The following is a 15,770-nucleotide window of genomic DNA, read 5'->3' as shown; positions in this document are numbered from 1 at the left end:
GTTTTCTCAGTGTGTATGCCCAGCAGTGGGATTGCTGGATCATAAGGCAGTTCTATTGCCAGTTTTTAAAGGAATCTCCACACTGTTCTCCATAGTGGCTGTACTAGTTTGCATTCCCACCAACAGTGTAAGAGGGTTCCCTTTTCTCCACACCCTCTCCAGCATTTATTGCTTGTAGACTTTTGGATCGCAGCCATTCTGACTGGCGTGAAATGGTACCTCATAGTGGTTTTGATTTGCATTTCTCTGATAATGAGTGATGTTGAGCATCTTTTCATGTGTTTGTTAGCCATCTGTATGTCTTCTTTGGAGAAATGTCTATTTAGTTCTTTGGCCCATTTTTTGATTAGGTCATTTATTTTTCTGGAATTGAGCTATAGGAGTTGCTTGTATATTTTTGAGATTAGTTGTTTGTCAGTTGCTTCATTTGCTATTATTTTCTCCCATTCTGAAGGCTGTCTTTTCACCTTGCTTATAGTTTCCTTTGTTGTGCAGAAGCTTTTAAGTTTAATTAGGTCCCATTTGTTTGTTGAGTTCCAGTTTATAATTTGAAATCACAGGCTCCTCTACCCAACCAGAAGGAAGGTAATGAAGTATTAAGATTGTTTAATACATCCACATATAAAGGAGACAGATTATTTGCTCTTAGAATATGTAAAAGTGTGCACCACTACAACTGTTATGAGATAATGATGGTTGCGATAGAGCTAACAACCCACTGGCCCAAAAAAAAGAACTTTTATGTTTTCTACCATCAGGCTTTTGGCTCTTTTGGGGTCATTTTGGATCCCAAGCCTTAGAACAGTTTTTATGGCTACTTACATATAACTCTGGTTTTCAAATTCACAATCCTGCTGATGTTTTCTACCTTGAGGAATGCATACCTACTTATTATATGTCAGTCATGATGCTAGCCATTTTTGTGTACTTCATATTTTATTAAAGATGTCAGATTTAATATGGCAAAGATTAGGATACCCATTTTACACGGGAGGCCTTTGAAGTTCAAGATCACTTAACTTAAGTGGTTGTTTCATAATTCAAACTGAGTTAATGTTAACTGCAGTGTCTGTTTTTTCCACTAAGCTTTACAGCTTCTTTTTATATCCTTCATTTTCAAACAATATTGTGTAGATTTTTTTTTATAAGCAGTCTTGCATTGTGTTTTGGACTCTCACTCTAAATTAGTGTCATTTTGGAGCAAGTTTAAAAACTAAACTATGGAGTATTCATAATTAGGTATGAATGTAATTTGTTGTGTTGAAAATTCTGTCAGCCAAAACCCATTTAAAGTCTTGCTGATAGAAGTTTTCTTTTCACTAAGAGCATCTGCTAGCTAAAATAATGACCAAGAGAGAGAAGCCACTCAAATAATCAAGTCTGTTCACTGACTAAACTGATTTCTCTGTTCCCAAATTCTTAGATTAATGAAGACCCTGAGTTGTTTTGAGGGATTACATAAAGAATTCTTCTATGCCTAGTAATGTCTTCCCAGTGTTTTGAAGAGGAATTAGAATTTTATTTCTCTGCCCTGTCCAGTTATCTGACACTTTTTTAAAACTTATTTATTTTTGATTAAAGAATAATTGCTTTACAGTATTGTGCTGGCTTCTGCCATACATCAGCATGAATCAGGCGCAGGTACATATATGTCTCCTCCCTCTCAAACCTCTCTCCTACCCGATCCCACTCCTCTAGGTTGTCACAGAGCCCTGGTTTAAGTTCCCTGAGCCATACAGCAAATTCCCAGCGGCTGTCCATTTTACCTATGGTAGTGTATGTGTTTCCATGCTGCTCTCTCCTGACACTTTTTTTTTTTAATGTAATGGACTTGTAGTTTAGCATTTCACCTTGTTTTTGTTGTTGCAAAATTAATTTAACTACTTAAAAGTATTTCCCTGTTAAAATATCATATTTACACCTAGTGGAAATGGCAACCCACTCCAGTGTTCTTGCCTGGAGAATCCCAGGGACCGGGGAGCCTGGTAGGCTGCCGTCTATGGGGTCGCACAGTCGGACACGACTGAAGCGACTTAGCAGCAGCAGCAATGTGTCTATATATTTTACGTTGCACTGAGCGAAAACACCGGAGAAGGCAATGGCACCCCACTCCAATACTCTTGCCTGGAAAATCCCATGGACGGAGGAGCCTGGTAGGCTGTGGTCCATGGGGTCACGAAGAGTCGGGCACGACTGAGCGACTTCATTTTGACTTTTCACTTTCATGCATTGGAGAAGGAAATGGCAACCCACTCCAGTGTTGCTGCCTGGAGAATCCCAGGGACGGCGGAGCCTGGTGGGCTGCCATCTATGGGGTTGCACAGAGTCGGACACGACTGAAGTGACTTAGCAGCAGCAGCAGCACAGTGAAAACACAAGTGCTCTAGAATGACCTGTTTTTGTATTCTTAACTGGTATCTTTACTCTGCATTGGTATTTGAACTCATCAAAACAAAATGTATTATTCTAAATGGGATTGTTTTTTTTGGTCTTGTATTTCTTGTCACAATTCTAAGCATTTTGCTTTGCAAAGATAATGCTGTTTTGAGTCTAACAAAATATCTCAAGATTATTGAGTATATTTATGCTTAGCAATGGAGAACGAAATGACAACCTACTCCAGTATTCTTGCCTGGAAAATCCCATGGACAGAGGGGCCTGGTGGGCTACAGTACGTGGGATCACAAGAGTTGGACACAGCGGCTAAACCACCAAACCACCACTACCATGCTTAGCAAACTTTAAATAATCAGGAAGTATATTTGAAAAATCAACTTATTCTTTTGAATTTTGAGTGAATAATTTAACTATTTCACAAGGTGAGATACCTCTGGTTTTCAATGTGATTTATGTTATTTAAATAGTGAAGTTGTTACTGAGTTTTGGGGACTGTGTTGTGACATGGTGGGAGATGTACCATTGAGACACCAAAAGTTGTGCCTATGTTTGCTTTATCCACTGGAACCACTGCTGAGGATTTGTGAAATGGTTTAGTAATAGCATTCAGAAATGCATTTGTCGCCAATGTTTCAGAAACACAGGCAAGATTTTCTGTGTCTGGGCATTTCTTATTTTGGCAGGATCTTCTAAATAGTGATTCAAATTTTAGAGGACAAAATTCCATGAAGCCCCTGGCAATATCATTAAGTCTACCCCCACCTTTACAGTCAATCTTACTGCATGTTTCAGTTAAGTTTGACTGTCTGAAATACAAGCCAATTTCTAATTATCCACCCCTGCTTGAGACGTTGTCAAGAATGCTGTTCTGCTTGAGGCATTGTCACAAGAGCATATATTGTTCCATGCCTAGAAATGTCAGTTAATATTGACAGTTTTATTTTTGTTATTTTTTTCAGAGCATCAGGGCATCGGGCCTTATCCTGTTGGAAACAATCCTTTTTGGGTCTCTGCTTCTATACTTTCCAGTGAGTAACGTATTTTTAATTGCATTTTTAAAATAACCATTTTATTTTGCTGTATATGTATATTTGCTTGTATATACTATATTGTTTATATCTGTGTACAAATTTGTATATCTGTAATTATCTTGTTTACTGTATAAATGTAGATGTAAATGGCTTTACAGATATTCGAATCCTGGCTCTTACCTATTGGGTGACCTTAGACAAGTTGGTTAGCATTTCTAAACTAACCTTGGTTCCTCCTGCACAATGGTGCTAATAATACTTTTCTTCCCAAATTTGTAAGAAGCAGTGAAGTGCTTAAGTGAACTCACATGAAAGGCATGCTTGGTATATACATATAAATACTGGTTTCCTTCTTCTTCCTCCCTACTTGAATCAGAACCAGGAGACACACCAAGTAGTTAATGCTGATAATTTCCAAGTGGTTATGTAGAAAAATAAACAGAGTAAATGTGTGGGGTACTAGTGGTGTAGATAATCATAATCTAGACCTTCCTATCACACTAGTTATTTATCTGTAACCAGAAAACAGTATTGATGCTACTGATTCTATTCAACCAACTTCTGTCCAGCAGTTCTTTGGTTAGTGTCATTTCTCCTGCACAAACCTGAGTTCTGTGAGAGTGATGGCCTGTCTCCCTGTGGCTCACTGTTGTGTGTGCAGCACAGACCTAGTGCCTGTCTCCGTAGTGGAAGCACAGTAAATATGCAGTGAGTGAATGGACGAGGTTACACGTGCATGCGTTTAAGAAATATACTCTAAAGTAGTGACTGTTGTCCTGTTGAAATAGCCTGCAAAGAATCTGCTTGATTGTAGAAGACCAAGAATGATAGTCCTTATTCTTTAGTTAGTGCCTACTAGTTTTTAGCTAGGCATTAAAACGCTTCTTAACATTATTTTTAGGTGTTAGTAAATTTGGGTTCATTTTTTACTTATAAGATTCATACTTATTCAAATCCAGTGGCCATAATAAAGGATATGGGTCTAAAATCTACAGAAGAATTTTAAAGCCTTTTAAACAGAAGAAGTAGTCTAGAAAAGAAGGATGTTGGAAAGAATAGTAAATATTAGGCTGCTAAATATTCAAAGCAGTCATTAGAGACCCTTTCATTGACTGGAATCCAGTTTTGAAAACCATCTAATGGACCTATACCTGTGACATCAACTACAGAGAAAAAGAGGGGAAAGAAATGGAAACTTAAGGAGCACAAAAGATAACACTGATTCTACTTGACAGTTCTGTTATGCCTAGGAGGAAAAAGGGAAGAGAAGACTTACCAAATCAATCCTGTCCAGCAGGAACCTTAGGATACCTCACTGTGTTGACTTCATCTTTAACTAACTGTCTGTTTCATTTTTCATAACATAAATTCTTTCTTCAACTTCTTGAAATATTAATGGGTAGCTCTCCAGTTCATGCTGTGTACCTTGGTTTTAAATAAGTTAGTAAATAGTATTCATGCTCTGGTGGCAGAAAGGGCCAAATTATTTAATGAAGACTTGGATATAGCATAAAATACAGAAGGAGAAAAGACATAAATATACTACCGATTGAATATGGAAAAGAAAGTAATTTTGTTTTAGGTGAGAGAATGGGGATGATGTCTCAGAAATTGATAAATTTCTGAGATTTTTGATAAGTTGATTAAAACCTCTGGCTACCTAGGGAATGTTTACGTACGTGGGTGTACATGCATAGAGATTTTTGACAAGAGTAAGTTGGTCATTAGCTCAAAGCTCATTGGCTTTCTTAGGTTTTGCAGAAATGAAGTTTATGACTTTGAGCTTGAGTTTTTCCTATAAGGAGGACCTCTGTAATAAGTGAAAAAGGTGATTGAGTAAATAGAGCCAAAGGATCTAATAATTATTTGACGGTGTAAATGTGACCTCTACGTATCTGTTAAATAGCTTACTACTTTCTCTGTTCCTTGTGTGGCCTGTACCAGAATTACTCATAAAATTTTTACTGGGGGTTACAGTTGTTTTTTTTTTTTTTTTAAGTGTTCTTGAGTAAATTAGAATTGTTTTTCGAGCTAGGTAACTCCTTGGAAGGACGCTTTGAGGATATTCACTGTTCTAGTGAGTTGTTATGCAATGAGCCTTTTCTTCTTTTTATGCTGCATATTGTTGTACAGATTTGCAAGAATTAAGGTTATTTTTGCCTTTTCTAAGCAATCTTAGACTACAGACGATTTCATAACAATGCTTATATTGGAAAGTCCAAATTAGAGATTGTCATCATTCTGTAGATAAGGACAAACCAAAATCTGACTAAATTTAGCATTGTTATAATTGGGTAGCAGAGAGCTGAAGCATTTAAAACATTTTCTTACAGACTCTCAAAAGAGACTCATGATTTGAAGCCCATAGATTTATGAACAAATGATTAGTCTTCATAATCACCCAAATAAAACTTGCAATTTATAAAAGAAAGAAAAAAACTTTAAAAATCAGCTAAAGTATGTTTTTCTTGCTAAATCATGTAAAATGACATATTATGGATTAGTAAAGCATATTAAATAATATGGAGTCTAGAGGTTTGTTTTTGGCTTAGCTCAACCACCAGTTTCAGCTAATAAAGTGCATTTTTTCCCTCTAACCTTGGTGATCTATTTGATTGGTGGATGTGCCTTTCTATAAAGGACACCAATACATGTATAAATATGGTACTCACAGGTTGTTCCCCTAGACTCACACCCCCCAAGTCCTATTAAGAAAAGAGCTGTAAAATATTAGAACCGGAAGGGATATCAGACACAACTTAGTCTTGATTCAGCCTCTGTTTTGCAGTGAAAGAAGAGAGGCTGAGAGAAGTTGCAGCTCCTCCAGCTTTCCTCCGTTAGGTGATGAGAAAGCCAGGAAAAGACTAGTCTCTGGTCCCCTGGCCCAGCGCTGCCTTCAGTCTGTGACACTGTTTGTGATCGAGGGGATGGATGTGAGATACAGGTGGTGTTACGCAGTGTCATCAGGGAGACCCGTGTTCTGCCTGTGGATCAGTCACCTTTCCTCTTCAGGCCTCCAAGGCAATAAAAGGCTCAGAGAATAAAACGGGGAACCAATTTAAAATAGCTTGAGGTTTGGCACTAAGGAGTTTGATGTAAAACTCCCATGAGCTTGGATGGACTGTATTATTGAACCACATGGAGTTTCTGATATTCAACTGTTATACCTACAAAAGCAGAAATGTCATCTTTCAAGCCTAATCAGTCATCCTATTAGACCATGCCTGGAGAAGGAAATGGCAACCCACTCCAGTATTCTTGCCTGGAGAATCCCAGAGACAGAGGAGCCTAGTGGGCTGCCATCTATGGGGTCGCAGAGAGTCAGACACGACTGAGCGACTGAACTGAACTGATTAGACCATGCCAGGTTGGTTTCAGTGGCAGAGAAACTAAATCAGTTAACAGACTGCTTTCTCTGTGACCACCCCAAAGCCTAAAACTAAAACTTAGACTTCTACTCCTGTTAGAGCACATGTATCTCCAGAAGAGGAGAAAAACCAGGAGCATGTTGCTTCCTTGTATAGAGTTCAAAGGGCAGGATATAAAGGAGAGAGAGGTGAAAGTGGGGAGAAAGGGTGAGAATGAGACCATGAGAATACAGTTGAAGCAGCTAAGGTTTTAATCTATTATTATTATTATTATTTATTTTGATGCTCAAATTAATGCAGAATTGCCAGTGGGAGACCCTTCAAGTTCCCTCTTGCCTTCTTTTGATATGTGACTTCACCATTCTTTGAACACCTCCCTACCTTCTAGGGCAACAGAAAGTTCTTTCCATGCCCCAGCCTTAGACTCAACCTCTTTCTTCTCCAAGGAGCTCTGGTGCTTTTTAGGGGGAAATGGTAGTAATTCGATTCTGGGACAGAGTCACTTCCGTTGTGACAAAAGCAGGGCAGAAAGTTCCCAGTTTTACAACTTGGCCACTGTTTCTCAAACCTCAGTTATCTAGGACATTTATGTAAGGAGATTTCTCCTCAACCCTAAGATTCTATCCTTAAGATAGTTCTTAAACTGATCTAAGACTACATCTTACTTGGTGTCATTTAGATCCATTTGGCTTGATACCAAAGCAAAAGAGAGAAAGGAAATAGAAAGGAAAGTTACTACCCAGGAGCACAGCAGCACTATGGAGAAAAAAATAATGTGGGGATGCAGTTTCATGCTGACATAGCTCTGAGGGTACCGGAATTACAGAGCTTCCCCAGGGGCTCCGTGCTAAAGAATCTGCTTGCCAATGCAGGAGACACAGTTTTGATTCCTGGGTCAGGACGATCCCCTGGAGAAGGAAATGGCAATCCACTCCAGTATTCTTGCCGGGAGAATCCCATGGATAGAGGAGTCTGGCAAGCTACAGTCCATAGGGTCACAAGAGAGTCAGACATGACTGAGTGACCAAACACAACTCAGTAGCAACAACCCCCAAACATCTAGAGGATTTCAAGAATAGTGGCTTAAATATTAAAATCAAAAGACATCAGAGAACTAGACCACCTCTTCAAGGGAGTTTGACTTGTGGGATGCCAGGTCACTTTGTTCTCTTCTCTAGGGTAGGTTAGAGGAATAGAAGAAATGGTTGTGGGACTTCCTTGTGGTCCAGTGGCTAAGACTCCGTGCTCCCAATGCAGGGTGCCCAGATTCAATGCCTGGTCAGGGAACTAGATCCCACATACCACAAGTAAGACTCAGTGCAGCCAAAAACATTTTTTAAAAAAGAAATGTTTATGAATACCCTGGGGTTCTGTGCAGTTCCATTTGTCCCCTCCTTCCTGAGCTCCTCTTCCCTAGCAGCCTTCAGACAGAAGTCTGATCTGATGAGTAGGGGGAACAATAGTTTCTAAGCAAAGGCATGGAGGTTATCCACTGTGTCTATTCCAGGGTATTTGGTAAAGAGCCTTGGGTCAGCAATGTGTCAGGAATTTATTAATAATCTTCCTTCAGCTGAAAGAGTTTTAATAAACCAAGCCTTAAAGAGTTATGGCAATCCACTCCAGTACTATCGCCTGGAAAATCCCATGGACAGAGGAGCCTGGTAGGCTAAAGTCCATGGGGTTGCAAAGAGTTGGACATGACTAAGCGATTTCACTTTCATTTTCACTTTTAAACAGTTAAGAACTGGACTCCTAGTTTGGAGCAGTTTTCATCTTTAAGCAAATAAATACCAATTAGACTATATGTCTCAAAAATACTTTGTTGCTTTTATGAAATATAATAATTTGTTATTTACAGACTAGGTAAAATGGAAAAATACAAGGAAAAGATCAACAAAAGTTGGTATTATCCAGAGATAATCATTGTATACATTTGATCATTTGAGACATCTGTATATGCACATATATAAATTGAAATAGAAAATGGATGAATGGTGGAAATTGAGATACAGATAACTTTTTAAACAGAAGTTAATTGTAATCATTATTATTTTAATCAAAACACTGAAGTGGAACAAACTATTACCAATTTTTAGATAAATGAATCTTCATAATAAACATTATTAGTTCTAAAAGATCTAAAGTTAAAAAATATAAAATATTTTAAAGTTGGGTTAATTATTTTTTTCTTAGCTATGTTTCATCTTTAGGTAGTATCACTAGAATTCAGCTGACAGCTAAAAAATTGAACTCAAATACATTTCTTTTGCCCCTTCCTCCCACTCTCTGAATTTTCTTAGTTAATAATTTTTGGGTTGTTAATGTTTATAATATGCAATTTTGAAGCTACAATTCACATAGTCATTCAGCCTTAGGTCTGTATTTAACATCTTCCACTAATCTTTGTGACCCAATTTCTTCAATACTCATTTATTTTTATTGTTGCTTGGTTTTCATAAACAGTTTTTCATGTAGAAGTTGTGAGTTCTATAGTTCTTGGGTTCGTACATGTTTGAGAATCTCTGCCCATTGTCCTTATACATGAAGAGTAACTTCCCTGGGTATAAAAAAATCAAGACCCACTTTCTATTGCTCAGAATTTGTGTCTGTTTTCTATTTCCAGATCTTAAGATAACCTGATTTTTCCCATGGGTGACTTGGTATTTTTGCCTCAGTGCCAATAAGTCATTCTGTTTAGTCTTGCAATTAAATAATCAAAAGTGCTCCTATACCCAAAGAACTGAAACTCTCTTTGCCTGGAACTCACTTCTTTCTATTATCTATGTGACAGCTTCCTCACTTCCTTCACAACTTTGCTGAAGTATCTTTAAGGTGAAGTTCACCCTGTTGCCCCTACTTTAAATTGCAGGCAATGCTACTCTTCATGGTACTTTTGATCACTCTCACCCTGGTAATTTCTTTTGCATGGAATTTATCAGTTTATATATGAATTTTATTAATATTATTTCTTATACATATATATGTATATTTAAATTTTCTATCTCCCTCCACTGGGATTTAAGTCCGCCCCTGTATTTCAGCACCTGGAATAGTGCCTGGCTCAACAAATATATTTTGAATGAATATTTTTCAGACATTCTTCATTGATTAACATATACAGTGCAGCCCTTGCCTTGTATTATTAATGATGGATTTGCATACCTTTTAAAAGTTATGTTTTACATTTTTATTTATAATCATAATTTTAATTATAAATCTCAAAATCAGGACCATGTCTGTTATGTTGATTTCCAACACAGCACATGAAGAATTCATGGAATTTCAATATAATTCCAACTAAAACTGCTACACATATGCATATATACATATATGAATGTATAGCTGTATACTTCTGCCTTTGTCTTTGTGTCTCTTTGTTTCTAGACCACTGTCTTTATCTCTGATTTCACTATGGGGATGTGGAAAGGAATGTGGACCAATAACAAAGAATCTTTACTTCATGCCCACAAAGTCTTACATGACCCAGCTCTTCTTTACCTCTTTAACCTCATACTGCACTCCTCTCTGCCTCTCTCCCTGCCACAGCAATCCTGGCGTCCTTGCTCTTCCTTGAGTGAGCCTGTCACTCACCCACGCTACAGCCTTGGCATTGGTTGTTTCTTCTTCCTGGAGCACTCTTAACCCCCATTACCTCTCTGGTGAACTCCCTCATCATCTCTAAATCTTTGCTCAAATGTCAATTCTTCCATGAAAAGGACTTAAATAACTCATTATTTTGGAATAAACAGGAAGAGATTAAATAAAAAATTATGACATTACAGTGAGAATAAACCACCCCAGTGGCAGAGAATTTCTAATGGGACCAAAAGAAGACCAACTCAACAATGATGTAGAGGCAGAAATGTCACAATTTAATCGTAGACTAGGGACATAATGAATGATCCTGAGAATGCCTTCATAGCAACAAATGAGGAGATGCCGGGTCCAGCAGTGATAGAGAATTTGTCAGTCAGATGGGGTTTGAGTCAAAAGAGAAGAAATTGTACCTCGGCAGCAATGTCATAACTAAAGCATGTTTTAGCTTTCTAGTGAAAAAATGTATGGAAACAATGACATATCTGTTCATTTCTAATTCCCTTGCTGGAATTTGTGGATTGATGTCTCCACCCTATGGGAAAAACATGGCAGAAACTCTTTTTTTTCCCCTTTCTTTAAATATTTATTTATTTGGCTGTGCTGGGTCTTAGTTGTGGCATGCAGAATCTTTGTTGTATCATGCAGAATCTTAAGTTGCAATACACGGTACATGGAATTAGTTGCTCTGCGGCATATGGGATCTTTGTTCCCCAACCAGGGATCGAACCCACATCCCCTACGTTGCAAGGCAGACTTTTAACCACTAGACCACCAAGGATAGTCCCTCTCTTTTTCAATTGTTACAGTTTTTCCATACAGAGAACTACCCTGGTGGCTCAGACGGTAAAGCGTCTGTCTACAATGCGGGAGACCCGGGTTCGATCCCTGGGTCGGGAAGATCCCCTGGAGAAGGAAATGGCAATCCACTCCAGTACAATTGCCTGGAAAATCCCATGGACAGAGGAGCCTGGTAGGCTACAGTCCATGGGGTCGCAAAGAGTTGGACACGACTGAGCGACTTCACTTTCACTTTCTTTTCCATACAGAAATGCACTTGAATTTTCCTTTGCAGGCTCAAGACATGTAAGTAATTAGCTATTTCTGAAGTTTGGTAAGTTTCAGTTAGTAAAAAGGCTAACAGATTTACACTTGAGGTTTTAAGTAATGTATGTGAACATGTGGTTTTAGAGAATTTAAGTCTGTGAGAAACATTCTCAGATTTGTCAGACACATATATCAGCAGATTACCACTACTCTGAGATCTTATTCTTGAGCAGTTGACATAAGAAACAATGAAGACACTTAGACAGGTTTGAGAGATAATTAAGAAAAAAGCTACAAACATAATAAAACTTGTTAATGTTAGAATTAGCAACATGTCCTGAAAAATAGTTTCCTCTTCAAAGTTGTTCTTCAAAGTGTAGAAGACTTAAAAACACTATAAAATGCTAGCAAAGTATTCTTTTAAAAATGACAAGAAGATGACATTTTGACAAAGCAAAACACACCTTGAATGCCAGGGACTACACAATGTCACTAAAGAGTCACAATTCAATGAAGTGTTAATAGATATATTACTTAAACCAGCAAAAGAGGAAAAATATAAAGAAATAATGCTACCATGGAATTATAGTAATAAAAACTCAATATCAAAATATCCAGATCCTAGTATAAGTGTGATTGAAAGAAGAATTTGGACCTGTTGTTTAGAGAGATCAATATGAACTTTTAGGAGAAAAATTACTTTCCTAGAATCTATCAGAGAAGTATGTCAACTTACATATTTATTTTAGTTATACATTATCTAAAAGCTGTGATTATGGTAAATGACTATCTCTTCATGTTATAATTTCTATAATATGAGGAAAATAGACCATATGTTCTGAGAATTTAATCACTATAGGTGTATCTTCATAAATACTGAATGTACATTATCTACGGGAGATGTCATTGATGATTAGAGGTCTGTGGTCGCCACGATTTGTTTATCCTTAAGTTTTCCACATTGAGATTTATTTTGAATGTCTTCTCTAGGCTTTGGAGATAATATGATTAATTCAAATAAAGACATGTTCAGATGACATCCTAATCCAAACATTACTTTCCGTTCCACTTTGACTTTTTTCGTTCTTCAACTTTCATTTCTGTAACCAGCATCTACTTTTCATCATCCTTACAGAAATGTGAGAAAAAAATTACTTGTTCTGCTCTGTGGTCTTGTCCACTTCACATAGTCAGTCGTGCGGTTGGGGTCTGGATGTGACTTCACCACAGCCCCCATACAAGTGCTCTTGTTCTCTGTGAGGAGGGATAAGAGGCCTTGCTCCTGGTACGGATTTTCTCAAAACAATTGCACATTTCACCTTCTGATGTAAAGCATAGCATCTCATCAGATGTTCTGAAATAAAAGACGCTCTATAAAAGAAGAGGTTAAGTATACACAGCCAGTACTTCTGGGAAGTACTTCTACCTGGGAAGTCACAGTGAAGATTACTTATTAAAGGCTTTGAGGTCTACAGTAAAAGAATGCATTTAAAACTGAGTGTTTCCCAACTTGCTTGATTTTACTATACTCTTTTCTGTATAACACCTATTAAAATATTTGTAATTAATAATGCAAGTTCCATAATATTTGCCATAAGGCATACATAATAAAAATCCTATAACATTGCAAAAGTATTATTCCATTTATATGGAGTGAAATTGTGTGTTTGTGTGTGTGTCTGTGAGACATGAGCATATGAGATAAACTGTAAGAAAGCAGAATGACAAACAAGGATGCTGGTGACCTTGGATAGCAAAGTAAAGAGGCCATGATCACAGAGGAAGAGGAGAATAAAGGGAATTTTAAGGTAATAGTAATCTTCTTTTTCTTAAACTGAGTGGGTGGATGTATGGGTATTTATTGTATTTATATATATATGAAATTATATATATATATATGTATGTAGAGTACATCATGAGAAATGCTGGGCTGGAAGAAGCACAAGCTGGAATCAAGATTGCCGGGAGAAATATCAATAACCTCAGATATGCAGATGACACCACCCTTATGGCAGAAAGTGAAGAGGAACTAAAAAGCCTCTTGATGAAGGTGAAAGAGGAGAGTGAAAAAGTTGGCTTAAAACTCAACATTCAGAAAACGAAGATCATGGCATCTGCTCCCATCACTTCATGGGAAATAGATGGGGAAATAGTGGAAACAGTGTCAGACTTTATTTTTCTGGGCTCCAAAATCACTGCAGATGGTGACCGCAGCCATGAAATTAAAAGACGCTTACTTCTTGGAAGAAAAGTTATGACCAGCCTAGATAGCACATTCAAAAGCAGAGACATTACTTTGCCAAGAAAGGTCCATCTAGTCAAAGCTATGGTTTTTCCTGTGGTCATGTATGGATGTGAGAGTTGGACTGTGAAGAAAGCTGAGCACTGAAGAATTGATGCTTTTGAACTGTGGTGTTGGAGAAGACTCTTGAGAGTCCCTTGGACTGCAAGGAGATCCAACCAGTCCATTCTGAAGTCCATTTCTTTGGAAGGAATGATGCTAAAGCTGAAACTCCAGTACTTTGGCCACCTCATGCGAAGAGTTGATTCATTGGAAAAGACTCTGATGCTGGGAGGGATTGGGGGAAGGAGGAGAAGGGGACGACAGAGGATGAGATGGTTGGATGGCATCACTGACTCGATGGACGTGAGTCTCAGCGAACTCCGGGAGTTGGTGATACAGGGAGGCCTGGCATGCTGTGATTCATGGGGTTGCAAGGAGTCGGACATGACTGAGAGACTGAACTGAACTGATGTATATATCAGAATGAGAAATAGTACATGTTTTCATGGCTATGGATGGCCCCGTAGAGATGGAAAATGATGTTGCAGAAGTAAAGTGAATATTGTCATTAAGGAAGCCCTTAAGTAGACAAAAGCATATGGGCTTCAGTAAGTGGAGGGGTTGAACTTAGGTCAAAACACATCCATTTCGTTCATTGTGATAGGAAGGAAGGAGGTACCAAGCCTTCTCTTCCATAAATATCAGATGGAAGTCAGGGGTCAGGGCAAAAATAAGAACTTGGGACATTTCTGATAATGTGCAATTTTTAGCTACTTCTCTCATTTTCCTATCATTCAGGACTTCACACTAGACTCAGGGAATATTTCAAGGCAGTTGAAGTCTGGAGCCGTGATATGTAATATTCTATGTATTTATTTTACCTTTTAGCCTCACCAAGTGGCATATGGGATCTTAGTTCCGTGACCAGGGATTGAACCTGTGTCCCCTGCGGTGCCAGTGTTAACTGCTGGACTGCTAGAGAAGTCCCTAAACTACAACATTCTAAATAATTGGTAGTGACTTCCAAGACTTTGTGATAACTATTCCATGGTTACAGTGGTCTGGCATCATGTCTGCCCTCCAGACAGTTGTGTGTGCATGCATGCTGTCATGTCAGTCATGTCTGACTTTGCAACCCTGTGGACTGTAGCCCGCCAGGCTCCTCTGTCCACAGGATTCTTCAGGCAAGAATACTGGAATGGGTAGCCATGCCCTCCTCCCAGGCTTCTTCCTGACACAGGGATCAAACCTGGGTCTCCTGCATTGCAGGCAGATTCTTTACCATCTGAGCCACCTGGGAAGCTGAAGAATACTGGCGTGGATCTTCCCAATCCAGGGATCGAACCCCTGTCTCTTATATCTCCTACACTGGGAGGTGGGTTCTTTACCACTCACCACCTGGGAAGCCCCAGTTGTACATACCATAGCAAAATGACTGTCTTTGATAGAACAGTGACTCCAGATGAAGGTACTGCCTGTCAAGTCCTATTCAGTTCAGTTGTGTTTGGATCCATGTACTCTTTGGGGTTGCCATATCAGCTATTCAGTTACTTAGGCTATTTCTGCTATCACAAAGCGAATTGAGAATTTGACCATTGTCTAGTTATTCTAATGTTTGTGGACAGGTAGTACAGATCTTCAGGACTAAAACTGAATTATCTGTCACATGAACTCAGATAGAATTTTAATTAAAGATTTTAAGCTGCAAAAATGGATTAAACACTTAATAACCCAGGATTTTGGCCAGCTCTTAAAAACATTGAGTAGTGCTGAAATTTTTTCCCCTTCACTTGGTCAACCTCTTGCCATTTTATTCCACCTTTTTCTGTCTTGCTTTAATAGAATATTGAAGATTAAAGTTGAATGTGGAACATGGGCAAATTATGCAAGTTTTAGGTAATGTTTAAATGGCATTATTTTTACCTTGGAAATCCTAGCTTTTATGAAATGGCATATTTATTTACCATTAGGTGTCTTCTCAGTTTTCCTTAGGAAAATATAATTATTTCTGCCCCTTTGTATTTGAGAAAATTGAATTCATGATTCAGT

At 38.2% G+C, this 15,770-nt stretch overlaps 1 protein-coding gene across 3 annotated transcripts in view; it reads left to right on the top strand.

Annotated features, from left to right (window-relative positions):
* GPR158 (G protein-coupled receptor 158) overlaps positions 1–15,770 on the top strand; it is a 305,034-nt gene that overhangs the window by 214,229 nt on the left and 75,035 nt on the right. For all 3 annotated transcript variants that reach the window (XM_086334348.1, XM_086334349.1, XM_086334347.1), the window contains one exon: positions 3,357–3,425. In XM_086334348.1, the coding sequence (XP_086190474.1) occupies positions 3,357–3,425 (69 nt within the window). The remainder of the gene's footprint in view (positions 1–3,356; positions 3,426–15,770) is intronic.

This window comes from Bos grunniens, chromosome 13, assembly GCF_055505025.1.
Source record: "Bos grunniens cultivar Pamir isolate PY7600 chromosome 13, Bosgru_T2T1.0, whole genome shotgun sequence".
Lineage (NCBI taxonomy): Eukaryota > Metazoa > Chordata > Mammalia > Artiodactyla > Bovidae > Bos > Bos grunniens.
The sequence above is the reverse complement of the archived record's forward strand: the minus strand, read 5'-3'. Positions and strand labels throughout refer to the sequence as shown.